The following is a 22,193-nucleotide window of genomic DNA, read 5'->3' as shown; positions in this document are numbered from 1 at the left end:
TCGCGCCAGTTCAGGTCTTGTGGGTAGTCGACGGTGTCGACATCGAGGATTTCGGTCCAGTCTGTGGACCGGTTCGATGATCTGGGTAGTGGTTTACTCAAGTCTGTAGACAATGTGCTCCAGGGTTTGCGTGCGTTGTTAACTTGGCAGGTTTTGCAGTTCTTGACGTACGTTGACACATCTCTGTACATACCGGGCCAATAATATCTCTGTGATATTTTGTTCAGTGTTTTTGCTGTTCCTAGATGGCCTGCGGTTGGTGTATCGTGGTTTTCTTTCAGAATCTGGTCTTTTTCATTGTTGTTTATGCATAATTTCCAGTCTGGTGATGCTTCTGTTCTCGGTCCGTATGCGTGATTTGTTATTTTCTTGTATAAACTATTATTTGACATTTTATAATCTTTGTTTCTGTTTTCCTGTAGTTCTTGAATTTTCTTTTGGATCCAGTCTTTTTTTGTTTCTTGTGTTAAGCGTGTTACGTGTTTATTTATTACTTCTTGATTTTTAGGGTTCCGTGAATAGTCTTTTTTCTTGATTGGTTTTTCGAGTTCAAATTCGTGTACGAGTTTGATTTTGTGTTTTTTCTTGCTTGTCGGTATTTCAGCCATTTCGTATGTAGGTACGATGTTGGCTTCTGTAGTTTTTCTTGACGTTGTTCCCACTTGTTCCCCTTGCTTGGTACTCTCTTTAGGCCATTCTATTTTGGCTCCTATTCTATTCAATATGTCCATGCCGACCAGTATATTCGTGATTTGTGGATGATATAACACTTGGTGGTTAATTGTTTTTCCTTTTATATTTATTTGCAAGTCTAGTGCTTCTTTTATTCGAGTTGTGTGCCCATCTGTCATGCTAGCTGTTATGCTTACTGTTTTCGGTTTCAGGTTTCTTTTCAAGAATTTACTGTACACTTGGTCGTTGATGTATGATCTTGTGGCGCCGGTGTCTACGAGTGCTTGATATTTTTCGCCTAGTATCGATACATCTACGAATGGACGGTTATCTTGAAGTTGCGGACTTGTGTTTATTGTCATGGACTGTGTGTGCTCACTTGTTTTCTTACAACACTGTTTACTCATTTTGCCGATCTTGCCACAACCGTTACAAAATAGTATTTTCTTACTTCTGCAATCTTTCATCGAGTGTCCGTGCTTTCCACAGCTCCAGCAGCAAGTATTTGTGTTGTAATTGTGTATGTATGATGCCGTCTCCTTGTGTGCTTGATTTGTGCTTGTTTCGTGGTAGTTATTTCGTGGTTCTTGTTGTATGAAGCTAGTTTGACGGTCTGCTGTGACATTTTCATAGTCGTTTGCCAGTTGCATTAATTTGCTTATCGAGTCGACTTCTGATTTCTTGATATAAAACTTGTATTTTGTGTTCATGTTTTCGTAGATTCTATTTAGTTCTTCTTCTTTTGACATTTTTGCATATCTGCGCATGAGTGTTTGTATTTCAATCAGGTAGTCTGTGAATTTTTGGCGGTAATGTTGCCTGTAGTTCACTATTTTAGCTAATAGGTCACTGTCACGGCTCACAAATGTCAAGGTGAAGAGTTCTATGAATTCGTTCCATGTAGTAAACGAGTTTTTATTGTTTCTATACCACAGTACGGCTTTTCCTTTCAGGAATCTGGGGAGCACTTTGAGCACTTTATCTGACTTGACCTCGCCCGATGACATGAGTTCGTCCAGTTGCTCTAGGAACTCCACCGGGTCGTTGTATGTATCGAAGCTTAGGTTCCATCTGGATGTTATGTTTTCGGTCTGATCCATGGTGTACGACGTGTTTGGTTCTTGGTGCATCTCTGTGTCTTCGAAATCGGTTTCTGACTCACTATTTTCGGCGGACTTACTGGCGGACTGGATTGGCTGACGGGATTGCTTGGTTCTGAGTACTTCTGTGAGGTTCTGTCTCAGTTCTTGTACGGTTCTGTTCTCCGTTTTTATGTTTCTTCTTTTGCACTCGTTCTCAAGTTCTGTCTTCTTGAGTTTGTATATCCAAGATGTCGGTTCTGACATGTGTGATTATCAATTTGGTGCGAAGTTTTGTTTTCCTTTTGGTCTTTCGCTTGTGTCTAGCGATCTGGTGTTCCCTGTAGGTTCCGTGGGTTATTTAGTTGGGCGCCATTGCAACGGGGCGTCTAAGCTAGCTCAGTCTGACACCCCGCTGTTTAGTACTGAGTCCCAGTTCGCCTTCTGCGATGAGGGATGTGTACCTATCCAGGATGCCTACAGGGATATTTGACCAAGGGAACGCACAATCAATAACACAATGGCACTTATAATTCAGGTTCCACAATAGTTTACTTATTCTAGTTTCACTGACTCTAAATTACTATTATTTAAATAATGAACAAGTTATTCCACAATTGCAAATCTACTATGACGAGAGGGATAGCGACGCGCCCGGTTCGCGTCCCGAGACTAGTTTACGTATCCGCGAGAGGGGCGGCGCCCTGTGCGAGGTTTAGCGAGTGTTAGTTTGGATACTTATAAACTAGGGGGGTAGGACGGTTCGCTCCCAAATCGGTAACCGAGGTCAACGAAGTGGGGATTCGTGCACCGAAGGTAAAAGGCTTGGGACCTACGTGGCGAGTGGGGAGGAATTACAGGAAGGGTGGCAGCGGGATTGCTACCGCAGGTCGGGATTGAGTAAAGCATGCACTCGGTAGGGATTTGGATGTGAATACAGGCAGCGATGGTTCGCTCGTGTCGCGGAAACCGCGCGAGCAGAAAGTCCTATCGAGCCAGGTTAGTGGGAACAGTGAGGGCAGCTATTCGCTAGGGACTCTTGCGCAATTAACTGTAGACGCGCGCGCGATCGTCTGGCTGTTGCGATGGCTCCCGAGCGAATGCTAGGCGCCCGCGGTCGCCGCCGTCTGTTATATTAGCTCGGTCCGTGCGGCGTGCGGCCGCGCAGCCGTAGGGTTGTCAAAATCTCTGCGCTCGGTGCTAGGGCTGTCGATGCGTCGCGGGGCGCGTCACCGCGCGGGGCGCGTTTTTCTTAAAATTACTTATTGTAAAGAAAACGTAATAACTTTTAAACTAAGAGGTATATCCTGATAAAATAAAAACAGTAATAATGCTAAATAACAGACGATACTAAAAAAATACTAAGAAAATGCTAACAAATAATAAAAAATGATACTTTTTGAAAAAAATCTGCTTATAAATTCGTGTTTTTTTGGTTTTCTCCAAAAAATGCCCCTATAACAGGTGGTTTTTATTGCTTTGTATTATTCTCTATCGTATTACCTTTGTAAAACCAAAAATCGCATGTCTCTATCCCTATCACAACATTTTCTACGATAGTTTGAACAAAGGCCTACCACAACATTATTCTCCGCTACAGGTAGGGACAATTTTAATTTTAACGAAAATGCTTATTTTACTTCGAAATCTTTTGTTTTTATTTAAATCTAACTTGTCTTTATCAAAATTACAAATCTAGAGCCATTTTCAGTTTCGTAGTTAACGAAGCGTTGAATGGCGCGCCCGGAGAGGCTTAGTTCAAACGATCATAGCAAATGTTGTGATAGGGATAGAGACATGCGATTTTTGGTTTTACAAAGGTAATACGATAGAGAATAATACAAAGTAATAAAAACCACCTGTTATAGGGGCATTTTTTGGAGAAATTTATCAAATAACCAAAAAAACGTGCTGTGTGGGGACGGCCGTAAAAGAATACTTTTCCCCACCACCAACAGGAGGCGTGTCGTAAGAGGCGACAAACTCCTGTAGCACCGGACGGGCAGCAGCGTCTGCGTGCGAAACCAAGCAAAAAAACTGCGATCGCCAACCCGCCTGCCAAGCGTGGCGATTAGGGCAAAACCCTCCAAATGGTGGCAAAAACAAAAAAACGGCCCCTAGTCCCCGGCGGCCCCACTATCCCGGACCACGGTAGCGGTCACGGTAACGGTGGGGCAAGGGGTGCGAAGAATCCCCGGGGGATGCCAGGCTACCAACACCGACGACCTCTGGCCCTGGCAACCTATAACGCTCGCACACTGCGTACAGACGTGAAGCTAATGGAACTCGAGGAAGAGCTGAGCAGGTTACGGTGGGATATCGTAGGATTATGTGAAGTTCGAAGAGAGGGGGAGGACACCGTAATTCTTAAATCCGGAAACCTGCTCTATTTCCGGGAGGGCGACCAGCAGTCCCAGGGTGGTGTCGGGTTTATCGTCCACAAGTCCCTTGTCAACAACGTGGTCCAGATCGAGAGTGTTTCGGCGAGGGTAGTGTACCTGATACTCAGAATCACCAAACGGTATTCGTTGAAGGTCATACAGGTATACGCACCGACCACGGAACACCCCGACGACGAAGTGGAGACCATGTATGAGGATATTTCCAGAGCCATACATGGCTCCCGGTCCCATTTTACCGTTGTGATGGGGGACTTCAACGCGAAGCTAGGTAAACGAAGCGATAATGAGCCGAAAGTGGGGCAATTTGGGTACGGAGAGAGGAACGCACGTGGCCAACTGCTGGCTGGCTTTATGGAGAGGGAGGGCCTCTTTATGATGAACTCCTTCTTCAGAAAGCCAAAACAGCGAAAGTGGACATGGCTGCATCCCAATGGCGCTACAAAAAATGAGATAGACTTCATCTTGTCGACGAAGAAGCATATATTCAATGATGTCTCTGTGATCAATTCGGTCAAAACAGGAAGCGATCACCGAATGGTAAGAGGCACATTGAATATCAGACCCAAGCTCGAGAGATGTCGACTGATGAAGTCTACGCTCCGCCCAGCGCCCATCCAACTCCAAAACCCCGAAAGCTTTCAGCTCGAGTTGCAAAATCGTTTCGAATGCCTAGGAGACTGCGAAAATGTGGACAAATACAATGACAGGTTCGTGGAAATTGTCCAAACGACTGGGTCTAAGTTCTTTAAAACCCGTCGTTCAAAAGGAACCAAAAAGATCTCTGACCTCACCAATCAACTCATGGAAGAGAGACGGAACTTGGTTCTGCAGTCCTCTGAAGATGCTGCTCAGTATCGGCGCCTTAACAGACAGATCTCCAAGTCTTTGACTCGCGACCTACGCCAATTTACCTAATACAGACCGTATTAAAGAGGCGATTGAGCGAAACAGGGGCTCTAAAGTGTTCGCAAGAGATCTGTCTGTTGGCCAAAGTCAACTGACCAAGCTGAAGACAGAGGATGGCAGAGCCATTTCGTCGGGGCCGGAGATATTGGAAGAGGTCGAGAAGTTCTACGGACAATTATACACGAGTGTACGTGCACCTGTCACAAATCTAGCCGAAGACCCAAGAGCTAGACTGACCCGACACTATACCGAAGATATCCCGGACGTCAGTCTGTACGAGATTAGAATGGCTCTCAAACAGCTGAAGAACAACAAGGCACCGGGTGATGATGGAATCACGGCTGAGCTTTTGAAGGCAGGCGGAACGCCGGTACTGAGGGCTCTTCAGAAGCTGTTCAATTCCGTCATCCTCGAAGGAAAAACGCCTACGACATGGCACAGAAGTGTGGTGGTACTCTTCTTCAAAAAAGGTGACAAAACCTTATTGAAGAATTATAGACCCATCTCACTTCTGAGCCATGTCTACAAGCTGTTTTCAAGAGTCATTACGAATCGTCTCGCTCGCAGGCTCGACGACTTCCAGCCTCCCGAACAAGCCGGTTTCCGAAAAGGCTTTAGTACCATAGACCACATACATACGCTAAGGCAGATTATACAGAAGACCGAGGAGTATAATCAACCACTTTGCCTGGCGTTTGTGGATTATGAGAAAGCCTTCGATTCGGTCGAGACCTGGGCAGTGCTACAGTCTCTCCAAAGGTGCCAAATTGACTATCGATATATCGAAGTGTTGAGGGGTTTGTACAAAAACGCCACAATGTCGGTCCGCCTCCAGGATCGGGATTCGAAACCTATCCAGTTGCAGCGAGGGGTAAGACAGGGAGACGTCATATCTCCAAAACTGTTTACCACCGCCCTGGAAGATGTCTTCAAGCTTCTGGACTGGAACGGATTTGGCATAAATATCAACGGCGAGTACATCACCCACCTTCGATTCGCGGACGATATCGTAGTCATGGCTGAGACCTTGGAGGATCTAGGCACAATGCTCGATGGCCTCAGTAGAGCCTCTCAACAAGTGGGCCTCAGAATGAACATGGACAAGACAAAAATCATGTCTAATGTCCGTGTTGCACCCACTCCTCTGAAGGTTGGAGACTCTACACTCGAAGTTGTCGACAATTATGTATACCTGGGACAAACAGTCCAGTTAGGTAGGTCCAACTTCGAGAAAGAGGTCAATCGTCGAATCCAACTCGGATGGGCAGCGTTCGGGAAGCTTCGCCATATACTCATGTCCGAAATACCGCAGTGTCTCAAGACGAAAGTCTTCGAGCAGTGTGTGTTGCCAGTGTTGACATATGGATCCGAAACGTGGTCGCTTACTATGGGCCTCATAAGAAGGCTCAAGGTCACCCAAAGGGCGATGGAGCGGGCTATGCTCGGAGTTTCCCTGCGTGATCGAATCAGAAATGAGGAGATCCGTAGGAGAACCAAAGTAACCGACATAGCTCGCAGAATTGCTAAAATCAAGTGGCAGTGGGCGGGGCACATAGCTCGTAGAGACGATGGCCGTTGGGGCAGGAAAGTTCTCGAGTGGCGACCACGGGCTGGAAAACGTAGCGTGGGCAGGCCTCCTACTAGGTGGACCGACGATCTGGTAAAGGTCGCGGGAAGAGCCTGGATGCGGGCAGCGCAGGACCGTTCATTGTGGAAAACCTTGGGGGAGGCCTTTGTCCAGCAGTGGACGTCATTTGGCTGAAACGAACGAACCAAAAAAACACGAATTTAATTTTTTTTTCAAAAAGTATCATTTTTTATTATTTGTTGGCATTTTCTTATATGTATTTTTTAATATCGTCTGTTATTTAGCATTATTACTGTTTTTACAGGATATACCTCTTAGTTTAAAAGTTATTACGTTTTCTTTACAATAAGTAATTGGAAGAAAAAAAATTAAAAAAAAATCTCAAAAAATTTTTGACCTGTTTTTTGTCGATAAAAATAGATCTAGTTTCACCTAATTTCATATGTGCACTTTATCGTAACTCACACTGTATTAAATACAGAATCGGATCTAATCAAGGATTACGAAAACAGCAGCTTTTACGATCGAGTTATTAACTGCTTAGCTGAAAGTTCTCCTGTTTTAAAAAAAATGTTGATTGGCTAGCTTTATATTATTATTTGTTATTAGTAAATACCTACTTATTATTTTACTTTATTTTAGTATTGTAATAAATTTTTTACAGTTTGTTTATCTCAATTTGTGTATCTCAGTATTTTTCGATAGTATCCCATCACCATGATCTAGTCTCGGGCCTCGGGATTGCGATCAGCCACCCGGGCCCTTCCGGCCCAGTCCGACCCTGCTTCAGCGCGTGTATTGCCCTACCAAAAACATATTTAATAAACATTCAACGTTTAGTTATTAAGTTGTTGTAGAATGATTTTGTTGATTGTGTAGGGCAAAACACGTTCTGAAGACCCGGCCCTTAGTCGTACTACCCTACCTATGAACTAACATATAAAGTAACATAGAGCTAAGATCTACCTTATCTTAACTCAGAAGACTACAAGACGCTTATTATTGTTGTACATACCTATTGAAGTGGGAGGAGATGCAGTGGGAGGGTCAGTGTTTAACATTAGTTGCAGCGTAATAAGAAACTGACCTAGTAGCTTGTTAAATTATGGTAGGACCTACCTTTGGACGACTAAACGGTTTATTCGTCCAAGTACCTACCACAATGTCTCCCATGTCGATCGAGGACATATAAACATCACAAATAGGCAGGCAGGTCATGTCTACACTTAGGAAATGTAAAGTAAGTTTTTTTTCATAAAAACCTGCTCAAGTAAGTACCTACCTTTTGTTACCACATTGCGTTGCACCAACTTACTTTTACCGTAACTATGTATAACCATCACCGGTGGTTTTTGTATGGAGTTTGACAGATTTTAGACGTCTGTTAAAGTTAAAGTAAGATGGTGCAACTTAGCCAAGTAAGTAATTATAGTGCGGAACACTTTTATTAATAAGAAAAATACCATGTAATTATATTGAATATCTTTATTTGAATAACAGGAATGTATTTCTCATAGTTAAATCTTATTTACATAAACTTAAATCTACATACATAATGTAATTATCACATTTTTCCAAATTCTTTAAGTGAAATACCTAATTTACTTACTTCAATTTAATTTTGAACTTACAAAAAGGTTATCGCTTATTGTACAGTACATTATAGATATACAATAAAATAAATTGTCATTAATACTTATAATAATACATGCAGTATTGGCCCGTGGACTCATAGCTTATTGTCATGATAAATTTTGCTAGTACAGTGAAATTGATTGGCTTGAGCTATATTTCCAGTTTCCTAACTTTCGGTACAAATCTGAATAAAAAGAAATTCTAGTTTGGATGATGTTTTCTTAGTTTGAAGCAATAAGGGTCTAGTGGAAAATTCTTTCGTACTCCGGGAAACTTGCTGTAGGTATAATATTTTTGACATAAAAGAAGAGACATGGTTTTGTTTATCTTTTTTTTGAATAGAAATGGCACAGGAATTACTGGGTAGCAAATCCAAATTTATTTTTCTCAGACAGTAGATAATATTAATGTCAATAAATAATGGTAATTTAATGATATAAATTAGGTATTTTAATGAATAATTTTTAATATTTATAAAGGTACTGACGACGACAATAACGACTTAAACCACGGTATTTAAAAGTAGGTAAACTTTATGTTTATTCAGTGAAGAAATGGAAGTGCAAATAGTATATTGCCTCTGCTACAAAGTGTAATCGAGCAAATTTGATGATTGAGTTAAACAATTCAAAAGGTTTTAAAATGAAAAAATCTTTTAACAATTTAACTCATAAAATAGTTCATAATAAATGGAATGGCAAGACTATAGGTACACTAGTACTTACTTATTATTTACTAATTTAGTTGAAAAGGTTACAGCACCATGTAACCTGATTGCATTTCCCCCTTACTGATAGAGTTACATGAGCTTTGAGCACTTTCAAAATGGCATTTTGTAAGGAAATGTCTTCTCAGTGTTCAATGCCCATGGAAATTATAAGTAAGGGAGTTAGTTAAAACTTACTAGCTACATACCTCGTAAATACTTCATTGATAGGTACTTAATTTCAATTCAATATTGCTGTAGTGTTGTACAAATGTTCATAATAAGGGTATCAAGCCAAAAGCCTCATATTTTCGAAAAATTGTCATGCAAAACAGGGCAAAGTTATTGTATTGTCTTTTCGAGATCCTACAAAACAAGGCAAAGATGTTGATCTATACGTCCTGGCTTAAAACCCTCGGTGGCGAGTCTGTGGATCATTGGCAGTGTTCGTTGGAGTCGACGACGGAGCTCTTCCGCCAGCCGAAGAAGAAGTAGCCGAGCCCCATGCCCAGCACCAGAGCCATGCATAGCCACACGTTGTAAGTCATGAATATCAACATGAGGATGTATGAGAACGTCGACTGCACTATGTGGAAACCTGTTTGTATGAAGTGGCCGCCCGATAGCATCGTGTACCTGAAACGAAACGGAACGAATAAGAAAAAAGGTTAATTTATTTCTTACTAGCCGACTCGGCGAACTTCGCAACTATCTATGTTCATCAGAATAAAGCCACTAATGGTGAAAGATTTTTCAATTCAGATCAGTAGTTTCGTTAGTCAGATTCATACAAACAATCAAATCTTTCCTCTTTTACTAAGTAATTAAAACAAATTAAACCTAGATTGGCAAAGACATCAAGAACTATCTTTTTCAAGCAATAGTGACTTGCTCGTTATGTCGTTATACAGGGTCAAAACACCAGCAACCCCGCAGGTTGCTAGTGTTTTACTAATAACAGTGTATATCAGACGATATTAATTTGGAAAAGATCGCATGGTGAATCAATTTACATACATAACTGGATTTGGATGCTTAGTTCAGTCGCTATACGCAATTTATTATCCTGTTTTAACCGTAAATACAAGATGGACAGCCTGAAGCGTCGGCAAGATATTTTGCTAATTAAATGTTTTAGTGTAGAGACGAAACGATCTTCATTTTTACTTTGAAACTTTACAGTATTATTGTTTATAACCCAGAATAGCATATGGGCTAGCTATAATTTATGACGATCTGTGACAAAATAAATTTCACGCGGGTGAAGCCGCGGGAAAAAGCTATACAAAATATATTTACTTGACAACGGTAGGTCCTCTGCAGTTGGTGTTGGTGCCGCACTCGTTCTTGGCGATGTTGACCTGGGAGTCCCTGGTCACTGTCGTCGAGCTCACGTACAACGCCTCTCTGCAAACATGAAAACTCAGAAGATCAAAATTATGCACTAGAAAGAAAAACACCAGCGCATTTGTTGTCCCGAAGTAGTGGCAGAGCAAGTTACTTATTTGGGACGTGTATAAGTGCCTTGGAAAGGGCCTAAGCACGGAATAAAAAGACTTTGACTAACAAATGGCGGCCTACCTACTTTTCAGACCTAGGAGCCAAACTCGGGATACAATCCTTTCAATTTTAGGCGTTAGAGCCTTAACCTTTAATCTACAGGGTGGAAACGATAAGTGATCTCATTCGATTATTTCTAAACTACACAAGATATTGAAAAACTGATTACTGATCCTGAAAGTGCTTCACGAGCTCTTTCAAACGATATCAGTAATATGTTACAGAATTAACTGGATCTATCCGAAAAGCCAATTTTTTCAGCCTCCATACTAAATGTATGCCACTATGTCAGGCACACAATATAAGAAGTGTTGTTTTTTTATTTTAAATCATAAACACTTAAAATTAACTCGTAAATAGCATTCTTATTTAAAATTATTCATGAAAAACATTGGTTTTAGGCTTTACTTGCTATAATATTATCAAGACATGAGTGCCATGACTGTGGCAGTAGTAAATGTATGGAAGCTAGAAACATTGAATTTTCGGATAGATCCAGTTTATTTTATAACTTATTATTGGTACCGTTGGATAGAGCTCGTGGAGCACTTTCAGAATCAGTAACCAGTTTTCGGATATTTTGAACAGTTTTTAATAGAGATGAAACGGATAGTTGTTTGGCCGGATACCGGATACCGGATATCCGGCCAGCTGCTAGGCCGGATAGCCGGATATCCGGCGGCCGGATAGTTGGCCCATTGTCTCGTTGCATGTCGTGACGAGTTTAGCGCCGCACAGGTGCTTCGAACGCGATCAGTGGGTATATTAGTAGACTAGACTAGTCACACTTTTCGAAAATCAAATCCGTCCGAATAGATTTTGCCACTTGTCTAGGGGGCAGATCAATTCGGGCGATTTCGGTTGCTATCGTGAGTGTGTGATTGAATAGCGAAAATTAAATTAGTTTACTTGTTGCGTAATCTGACTGAACTGCATGCATGCATCATGTCATCAGACCATTAGTGAAAAAAGATCGCTTTTGTTATTTGGAAATATTTCGTCATTAACAGATATTTACTATTTATGTATTCGTCATTAGAGTGAATAGCCCAGAAAAACAAAATAATTTTTTGAAAGGTCTTAATATGGCTTTTTTTGTAACTTTTTGGACTTTAAATAAAAGCCGCCATTATTATAAGCCATTTTATTTATATTTACCTCAAAGATTAATGTATTTCATTTTATTAATAGGAAATTGTCGTAGTTTTTTAATATCCGGTATCCGGCCGGATATCCGGCCTACCGGATAGTTACCGGATATCCGTTTCATCTCTAGTTTTTAATATTATGTGGTTTTACTAAATGTATGGAGGCTGGAAACATTGAATTTTCAGATAGATCCAATTTATTTTGTAACCTATTATTGGTACCGTTGGATAGAGCTCGTGAAGCACTTTCAGGATCAGTAACCAGTTTTTGGATATCTTGTATAGTTTAGAAATAATCGAGTGAGATCACTTATCGTTTCCACCCTGTATACTTATAATAAATCTGTAGAGAGGTCAATTCTGTACATGAAATATATTTTCAAAATAACTATCAGGGGGTGATTAGTGATCGATACTGATGCCAAAAATGCAATCAGTAAAATTTTTGTCTGTCTGTATGTTCCTTAAAGAAACAAAAACTACTCAACGGATTTTAACGAAACTTGGTACAATTATTCTTCATACTCCTGGGCAGGTTATAGTATACTTAGGAATTCCCACGGGAACGGGAATTAGCGGGAAAATCCTTTTGTATGAAAAATCTAAACTGCTTAAGTTAGACGCTTGAAATTTGGCATGCAGGTACCTTAGTAAACTTAAAGCTTAGTTACAACAGGATATTGCAAAATTCCCACGGGAACGGGAGTTAGCGAGAAAAAACATTCGTATGAAAAAATCTAAACCGCGTAAGAAAGGGGGTAAAACGGGATCCACGCGTACGAAGTCGCGGGCGGCCACTAGTTGAGAAAATAAAATTTAAATTTTTAGCACAATCGTAATCAAAATATGTAGGCAGGTGCAATTCGTAAAAACTATATGATGTGAATGTGATATCAAAATCATAAAATGTGTTTATTTGCGGGACTCAAGGAGCCTTTACATGTCCTTGCCCTACCAGCGTATAAAAGTTGATCCTACCTGTAGTACTTGAGTCCTTCGTAGAGGACGCCGGCGAGGAAGATGGCGACGGCCGAGCCGAACAGCTCCAGCGCGTTGGTGGTCACCCATCCGTTGAACAGGATCTCCTGGTTCACGCCGGCGTGGAACTGCAACAGAACATGACGATGTGTTCATACCATCATATGTTTGAATTCGAAGGGGAAACTGAATCTGTTAAGCTTAGTTGAATCGTCTAAAGATCTTTTCAGCTGAGCATTTATGATTGAGTTAGCAGATGTTGGAAGTTTTATTAACTTTAATCAAAAGTTAAAATCAAATCGTAAGTAGGTAACCGTTACAACTGAAGATACCATATTTTGAGGTTAAATGTGTGTGTCGTCGACTGTGAACTTAACTCATTAATCTAATCATTTCAAATTATAATAATTTACCATTGCAATGGTGTTCTTTACAAAGATCAAGATTGAAGAGATAGGTTAGCAGAGCAGACTTCATTATCTCATCTCACTTATCAATAAGTAGTAGGTATCATAATATTTTTACCTTAGTTTTAGAGCTATTTTTATCTTTAAGTGGATTCGGCATTGCACTCTGAATGATTTGTTGAACTTTGAATTCTTTAATGTATTGTATCCTGTATTTTTGTGTGAGAAATAAATAAATCAAATAAATCATTATTATTCCCTGAGCCTGAGTGTAACACCATTAATAATATAGGTACTATCTCGCTCAAAAAAGACAATAATTATTTTTTATTTGAGACATGTAAGAGCTGTTTCATTTTTAACTGCTGCTGAACATAGTTGTTTATTTACTAAATAAGTATTACATAGTGTTCCCACGCTCCCGAAACCCGGTACGCGCGGCTATGCTGCGCCGGCGCTGCCAAAAACAATACAGCAGGAAGCGCCTGTCAGCGAAGTGTGACAGTGTCGCGGCTCCCGAATACTAAGCACAAGAAAGTGTTGTAATCTGACGTTAGCATAGCATCGATACGTTTCCGCGGGTTCTACACAGTTCGATAACTTGATCGTGCTTGTGCGGAATGTGCCCATATAAAAGATCTAAACATGTGAGTTCTACCGGCTAGTCCCTCATTTAATTTTGCTTAATTCCTTATCGTTTAACAATAATGTGCCTTAATAAACATTATGAAGAAAGATACTAAAATTACACACAGGATGCATAAACATTAAACAGATATAAAAGCCAAATGTAATTAAATGCGGTTATTTTGTTTTATATGGGTGAAAATGTCTTTTATCTATCGACACTAAACGCTTATCAATATTTTTATTTTATTCATAAATACAACAGACTGAATACAATATTGTTCTCGCTGGAAACTAATTATACACAGGTTAAGTAGTTAAGTTACTTATTTGTTCAGGCTAAGTAAAGGCAGCAGAACAAACAAACTTGCAACATAAGTTTATTGCGTCGCGGTGGGTACAAGTAACTTTATAAAATAAAAGAAAAATTGAAAAACCCAACCACTCTGCCACTAAGTTTGATTCCCGCTTGCGGCTTCCGTCGCTATCAGTGGGAAAGTGGAGCCAATGTCGAGTGCGGTTTCCATCGGCTGATAGCGATTACAACATGGTTGCTATCAGTCGCTGACCTTCGGTCGCGCGTCTTGTGGCTTTTTTTCATTGAACGATTTGATTATTGACAGTACTTTGTTAGCAATATTATAGATTCTTATGGGATAAGCGATTAGCGTCCATTGGATAAGAAAAGTATAACTCTTTCAGGCGTTGCAACTTCAGGCAGCTTCCTGTAAAGCTAGTCAAAGAACCTATTTGGTTTAATTATCCTGATTGTCCAAAAAATATGATTCAGTGCTTTGGAGGCACGAATCGAGCTGTCTAATGCAACAGCACGTGCTATCGTCAACTGTATGGAGATTTTTTATTTCAAATAGTGCCATGCCATTTAGGTTCGCTCGAGTCGAGGTACTTGGATTATGTGAGGTGATTAAGCCCGTTGCTACAATCCAGACACGAAGAAGTAGATAGAAGGTAGAAGTAGGTAGGTATAGTGTAAGTACTAACCACCATGGCGTGCGAGTGTCCGTGGCCGCCATCGCCGTCGCAGTCGTGGTGCATGTCGTGGTGTTCCATCTCTGCTGATGTATCTGAAACCAACAAATAATCTGCTTAATACAAGTAACACAGACAAGTAATACGGCGTAAAGCCTGGTGAGTGTGCGAGCGCGACAGCAACATAATTACAAGCGAGCGATAAGGATGGGTAGCTTGGGGTCATTGGACAAAATTCTACGTGCTCACGGACCAGGCTTTAGACAAGATGGTCATTTGTCAACCGACAAAAAGAAACTTTACACAAAAACAACAGCAATCCCGCTGTTATTCGATAACATCATTATAAAACGTCGACTAACTCAAGAGGCATACTTAAATATCAACACTTGCCATGTAGACACCGAGTTAAAAAATAACCTTAACAGAATTCGCACGGACCACTTGAACGTTGAAGAAAAAAGGGAAATAAATAAACTGTGTTATCAATATAGGGACATTTTCGGTCGAGCTGACTGCGCACCTCGCTGGTATGCGACTCTCCTTCGCACTCACCCGCACACCTCCCCGCGTTCGCCCGTCCGAACCAGAGCGTCGATGTGACGTCACGGCTGCTAGATGCGCAGTTAACTCGACCGGGTTGTATGTCTACTTCAATTTATTAGTCCTAGAGTTGTTAATAATTTGCCTACTTTTCGTTTGCTTAACTGAACCTATTATACCGTCAATGAAGTACAATAAAACTGTTGATACAAGTGTCCTCGCGAGCGATAACATTTAGTTGTTATTCCGATTCCTGTGGTTTGTGTTGAAATTGCGTTTACTCATTTTACAAGAATTTTCTTTATAAGTTATGCGGCTATTATAGAAATAGATGAAACTTATAATAACATAGTGATGAACAACGATTTCCATGCAGGATTATTTTTATCAGGACAGATTTGGAGCGAGCTGGTCCTCTTTCTGTTAAATTTACTTTCTGCGGATCTAATCAATATGGCATAAAAAGTTAAACCCCCTATCTATAAAATAAAATTTGTCTTCATGTAGAAAATTAGGCGTATTCTGCAAAAGTCATGCTGCCTCTGGTCATGGTCTACTGACCGTGCATTTTATTATTAATTATTCAAAAATTTTGCCCCTATTGACTGTCCCTCATAATAACACAAAGCATTATTATTGAAAAAATTCTGCCATTATACAGTCATTAACCCGATTGCGACGAATTCAACTGTTTACTCTATCAGAGAGAGTTACGTTACAATTTGCTTTTGTTCTTTTTTGTAAGAGGAAAACTGAATAGCTATTCAAAGAAATGCGAATTCACTAATTCGCTGAACATTTGGTTTGCATTGCTGTTTCAATACTTGTGAGTGTCTAAATCTTTTCACGAAATTCAGTCTTTCTGGGTGTTAGCTGAGGCGGTTACAGAAAACGATTCCCTGCGTAATCCGAGAATAAAATCCTCAAACCACGAGAAAAATGCCGGCATAATTGCGTGGCTCAAGTGTAGCGAATTGGTGCTTTTTCAGTCTAGACAAAAGATGTCTCTTAAATAAAACAGTTTGACGATTTCACGGACAATGAATGAAAAGTCACCGACACACCATATGCGTCAGTAATGACTTGACTGAGCCACACCATGCTACATTATAAATACATAATAATATGACAAACCATTAAATTATTATTCATATTTTTCTTTTCAGGCATAATAATGATGACACTGTACTGTATTTTTCTAGCCTTATTACCGTAGGTAGGTATACCTAGTATTTTAGTTAAACTTTTCTTAAATATGCTTTAGTTATTAACCGACTTCAAAAAAAGGAGGAGGTTCTCAATTCGACTGTATGTAAATACTCTAGGATATTATGTCGTGCGAGTTTTAAAGCGATTATACAGCGTTACGCGTAATTAAAGCAGCGGCTGACGAAATGTGAAATGAGGAAAATTAGTGATAAGTAGGTAATTCCTAACGTGTGGCAAACTGGTAAGAATCAATTACTTTCTAAAACCGTAAATAAGGTAAACCATTACATTTTTACGAAATTATTCATGCTATTATTTACGATTGTAGTCGTAGTAGTGTATTTTTTTCTTAGTATATTTTTAAATACGATCTATTCATTTATTGCTTGCTGAAGCTCCCAAAGAGAGAGCACGAGCTACGTTCTCTCGGAAACTACTCCGCGTAGCATAAATACTCTATTTTTAATGGGGTCACCTACGCTCAGTCTGCAGCATAGATGCGCAACAGTATTTTCCCGATGTAAGAAACAAACATTGGTTTTTCTTTTTCAAACAGAAATAAGCGTGCAGCCACTACATATGCATTGTAACGCATCGCTAGAGCGCTATAGCATAGCACAGATGAGTTACGGACTTACGGTTAGATCATAAATACCGAATGACATGCGATAAACCCGTATTTAACAGGTAAATTGTGGTAGTTTGCTGATTGTGTACGTTGCGAAATGACTCACGAGTGGTAATGGGCCGACAAACGCTGTCATTTGTTTGTTTAGGTACCTATGCCCAATTTTATATTGTAAAGTCTTTATTGAAAATGCTCTTCGCGGCGCAGGATACAGCCATTTTATGCATCATTCGATGCCTGCCGAAATTTTACACCTTTAGCAAGAGTAGTGCAGTCAACCTTAGCAGCCAGTAAGTATTCAAGTTCTTAATGCAGTGAAATGTGTCTAATTCAAACTAAAGCCAGTATTAGGTACTAGAACTTGTCTAAGCACTACAGTTATCTAGACTTAGCGTTTGCCGTTCAGATGCAACATCAATACAGGCGTTACGTAATAGAGAAAGCGAATTGCACAACTCTACCTCATGTCTCTCACCATATTCCTCTGGCAATTGTTTCCAGGAACAACACTTAGGCTGGGTTGCACCATTTTACTTTAACTTTGACAAACGTCAAAAATCTATCAAACTCCATACAAAAAGCACCGGTTATCGTTATAGTTACGGTCAAAGTTAGGTGGTGCAACTCAGCCTTATTCTTTTGGTCTGACAGAAGATTCAAATGTAATGATAATTATTTCAATCTGCTCTTACTACTCTGTACAATATGACGTTGCAGCGTTTTAAGCAACTTGAAATTAAACTAAAGGTCTATGAGGTAAAGTCCCTTTTACGAAAAACTTACGACATCTTAGTAACAAATCAGTCAACGAAGTAAGACTACTAATCAGCTACCAAACCATTATCTAAATATTCTTAACTATAGTAAAATAAACAAGCTAATACGTGTTTATTGTGTTTTATAAGAACGACTTTGCGTTTAGGAAGTGTGTAAGTGAGTTTTCAGCTGTCAGCGTAATATGGATAATATTCTAAACCGAGATCATTATGCATGCACGTTAAAAACTACGAATACAGAATTATAGCAAAAGATACATACATTGTTTGAAATTAGGCTATGGTTCATCGCTCCGATGTATTTAATGGAAAAACGAGAGCTGGTTCAGTGGGCTCACTGCAATGGGTTAGAAATACGTGTAAAAACTAATATTTATGGTTCAAAGATTGCAAGTGCAGGAGCCATAAAAAACTACACGAATGAGATATACCTATCCACCCATTTTTTGTATTTTATGAAGGTAACTTACTAATGAAACTTTTCGAAATTAATTACGGTAGACTTTGGAATTAGGGTTGAGACTTGTAGTTAAGCGAGACTACTGTATGTATCTTTGTTATGGTTGAGAAGTAACACTGAGAATATGTAATTAAACTACACAATCGACTATTCCTGTGTATGATCAAGCAATTACGTAGCTATGATTTGTATTTTGGCAATAGGAGACAACTTACGTCTACAAATATATGTTGCAAAATTCTTGGTTTTAAACAGGATGTATAAAAAAAGGTAATTGAATTACTCAGATAACATACTAGGGTTAAACATTGCGAACATAATTTTGGATCTTTTGTAAAATTTTGCCCCAATCATTAGCATTGAAATGAAAATGTAGAGTCATAAAGGAACCGTCTACATGTTGTAAATGTAGCGTCAGCTAGAAACCAGTTTCTGGGGAAGGGCCCAGGAACCGGACCGCATTACCCTTTTACATCTAGGTATTCCACAGATGGGAAAACCCGGTGTATTTTAAGTGGCTTCAGACTTTATAACGACCAATATCCAAGGATTCCAAAAGACTTTCGCGTCGAGATGCTTGTTTTTATGACTCTAACAAGGTTGTAAATTAGAGAGCGAGGAGAGAGAATAAAATGGCTTGTGATTTTTGATGAGCGATAAATTAATTGTTAGCTGTTTGACCTGGTTGTTTGTAAACATTACAACTCCAGCTGTGATCACTGGCGCGAATCCTGCGGTGTCACTAACGTTAGTAAATTATATTACTACGGTGTTATTGATGTGTGTAATCTGGTCATCCATAAGAGCTTCGCCCAATAATTTAAAATAGAAAAATTGATTTTTTAAGTATGTAATTTGAAATATGTATCCGGATCCCGTAGGATTTCTCAACATTTCAATGACCTGCAGGACTTTACAATAAGTCTAGATAAAAATTATCTTTACTTCTGAAAGGCCCTGTTGCCGCAATCGCGAATGACTAGTTTATCAATTAATTGAGTCGGTAATGAGGGCATGCACCTCTGGCGGACTGTATCGGAGCTTAGTGCGAGAATCATAATCTATTTGAAGTGGCGGTCTTTGAAGAGAGGACGATACAATTGAAACAAACATTCGGTAGTCTTGCATCTATGAATTTGAATACCGAACTTATTGTTCGATTCAGTCGAAAGACGTCCACTGCTGGACAAAGGCCTCCCCCAAGGATTTCCACCAAGACCGCTCCTGCGCCGCTCGCATCCAGGCACCTCCCGCGACCTTCACCAGATCGTCGGTCCACCTAGTGGGAGGCCTGCTCACGCTACGTCTTTCTAAACTTTCCTGCCGAACTACCGAACTAATTATGTAAATTATTTTGGATAAATAACTGAATGATGTTATTTTATACATTAGAAGATTTTCTAAACAAGAAAGTTTTAAATGTTCCGCAATACAATGATTATTTTAAGATTTAAGTAAAGACTAAAAAGGAACACAAACTTCCGTCTTATTAATTACGAATGGGTGTATGTATTACTCAATAACAACAGGGATTATGACTGGGTAATGAAATCGAAATTCTATTTAGTCTGTCAGACAGATAATTAGAAAATATTAGACTCATATTTTTTATTTTTTCCATAATCGAATAATTACAGTATTATATTGAGTTGAAATGTTGCGTGACGTCACTTTTGAGTAAAAATTCTACTCAAGCGTGACGTATCGCGCCATTTCAACTCGATGTAGCACTGTTATTATTTAATTATGAAAGAAAATAAAAAATATGAGTCTAATATTTTCTAATTATCTGTCTGACGGACAAATAATTGAAATTTTGTCATCTAGCCTATTTGACTTGAACGAAATTTCTTTTTCATCCATCGTATTTTATTTGGCACTTATTAAATTTCTCTCCACGTTAGATAATTTTGTTTCAGTAAAAAAATGCTTTTAACCATTTAACAACATATTTGCTCCATAGTTGCGGCAACGCTGCTCACCTTGAGCAGATCTGCGCCCGCGCAACCAACGCGACAATAGCATTACTATTTACGTTACGTTACATTCCCTCTAATATGGTCGAGTGAAGCGATGGCTGGTTCACTCGTCATGTCTGTGAACAGGCGCTGCTTTCGGAGACTGGTCAATCCAAGTTATTCCAACTTATCTATGCGAGTCATTTCTACTAGTATTTGAGTATGTAATCTGTAAGTCTAGATATTAGCACGTCACTACCTTGTTTAATATGCCACGCAATTTTGTATACCCATTCTTATAAGATACACTATACAAGAATGCATGGTAAATTCAGTGAACTGCTCCTGAATCGAATGTACCTACTACTGCTATTTCTATTTATTTATATTAACCGGCAGACAGTGGTGACTGAGTTTGTTGCGGCGCTTCTTCTCAGCACTTGCCAAATGTTGGTCTCGAAGCGCTGGTAGGGTAAAAAGATTATGAGACATGTAGAGGCTCCTTAAGAGCAAAATGACGATTTGTAAGAACTATTTATTAGTCTAAACAAATAAAGAAATTTTGACTTTGACTTTGACATTACCAATATTCGACCCTATGAAGCTGATAATAGAGTTTTAAATTAGTTCAGTAACGCTCTCGGTTAGACGTTTAGGTTATTTTGCTTTGTTTGTTTACGAGAAGGTAGTTTACGTCCGAGATGAGATTTCGGAATTTCAATAAAAATTCGTACTAATTTTTTAATTCATGAATTTTATTCGCTTAACATTTTAATACCTTTGTGTAGTAAATAATGATCGTAAGAATTTACAACAAACCGAAATTAAGGTTGGAAAAGCTGCAGTCAGAAACGTTAAGTAGGTATAAAAGGAGAAGTTGCCGAAATAAATCTTAATTCTTTCGTTATATCAGCCAAAACTATATTCTACTGCTGGACGTTACCAAATAAACGCCACATAGCAAGCATCTCCCGCATTGGTGCAGTCCTGTTGTCCCCCTGCTTGGCCCCCCTGCCTGGGGGAGCCAACAGGATTTCGAAATCCTGTACCCCCGCATTATTTCTGGTCTACCTTCTGGAGGTTGAAGGTCTATCGAGCAGGTGGGTTCCTATCTTCATTATTATTTTTTATTTATTTATTAGGTACACCAACATATCACATACTTTATTTATCATATACATCAATAACTTATTTTATTGTGATTGTCAAGACCAAAAATGACCTATTTATGTGCCAGACCTCCAAGCTACTTACGATAACGTATCAAAACAAATTAGATTGGTTGCGGTTTGTTATCAGCACATTTCCTACATTTTTACATACAATAACCAAACGTTTCCCTGTTTTATCTATCAATTACAACGGTGCAGCGTCATAAAAGATGGCGTGCGTGTGAACACCTAATTACGAGTATCTTATTAACGCGATAATAAAAACAATTAAGTCGTTCGCTATTCAATCAAGGTTTAATTTTAGGATTGTTTGTTTACAAATTAGCGAATTGAACCCATATTCAATTTCAGGTGCACAAGTCGCCTCACTGTGCCATTGGCCACTGTGTATGATACATACATATTTAGAGTAAATAAAACTATGAGTCTTTTTTTTACTTATTTCACTAAATGAGTTGAAAATTGTATAAAACTATGGGACTTGTTACCACCAAGTCGAGATCGTAGCTCAAAATTTTAAGGTCACTCGTTGTATAATACGCGGCTCGTGCTTTCGTAATTCATTATGTCAGGAGGCCAACCAGTTGGGTGATGGACCTCTTATTAACAACATGTGTTTAATACGCAACTCTGCCGCAGTAAAGTTCGGAGTTGTAGAGCAACTTCAAGGTACAAAATATTCTTCACTGGAAAGATATCAAGTAGTTTAGTGGTACAGTTGCATAGTTGCATAAAGTTCTGGGTTTAGT

At 39.5% G+C, this 22,193-nt stretch overlaps 1 protein-coding gene across 3 annotated transcripts in view; it reads right to left on the bottom strand.

The window, feature by feature from the left end:
- Nucleotides 1–8,114: 8,114 nt before the first annotated feature.
- LOC135080453 (high affinity copper uptake protein 1-like) overlaps nt 8,115–22,193 on the bottom strand; it is a 32,475-nt gene continuing 18,396 nt past the window's right edge. For all 3 annotated transcript variants that reach the window (XM_063975091.1, XM_063975088.1, XM_063975089.1), the window contains 4 exons: nt 14,711–14,793; nt 12,675–12,802; nt 10,288–10,395; nt 8,115–9,624 (listed from right to left, as the gene is read on the bottom strand). In XM_063975091.1, the coding sequence (XP_063831161.1) occupies nt 9,423–9,624; nt 10,288–10,395; nt 12,675–12,802; nt 14,711–14,779 (507 nt within the window). In that variant the 5' untranslated portion in view covers nt 14,780–14,793 and the 3' untranslated portion in view covers nt 8,115–9,422. The remainder of the gene's footprint in view (nt 9,625–10,287; nt 10,396–12,674; nt 12,803–14,710; nt 14,794–22,193) is intronic.

Source organism: Ostrinia nubilalis, chromosome 18, assembly GCF_963855985.1.
Source record: "Ostrinia nubilalis chromosome 18, ilOstNubi1.1, whole genome shotgun sequence".
Classification (NCBI taxonomy): Eukaryota; Metazoa; Arthropoda; class Insecta; order Lepidoptera; family Crambidae; genus Ostrinia; species Ostrinia nubilalis.
This window is presented reverse-complemented; position numbering and strand designations above follow the sequence as displayed.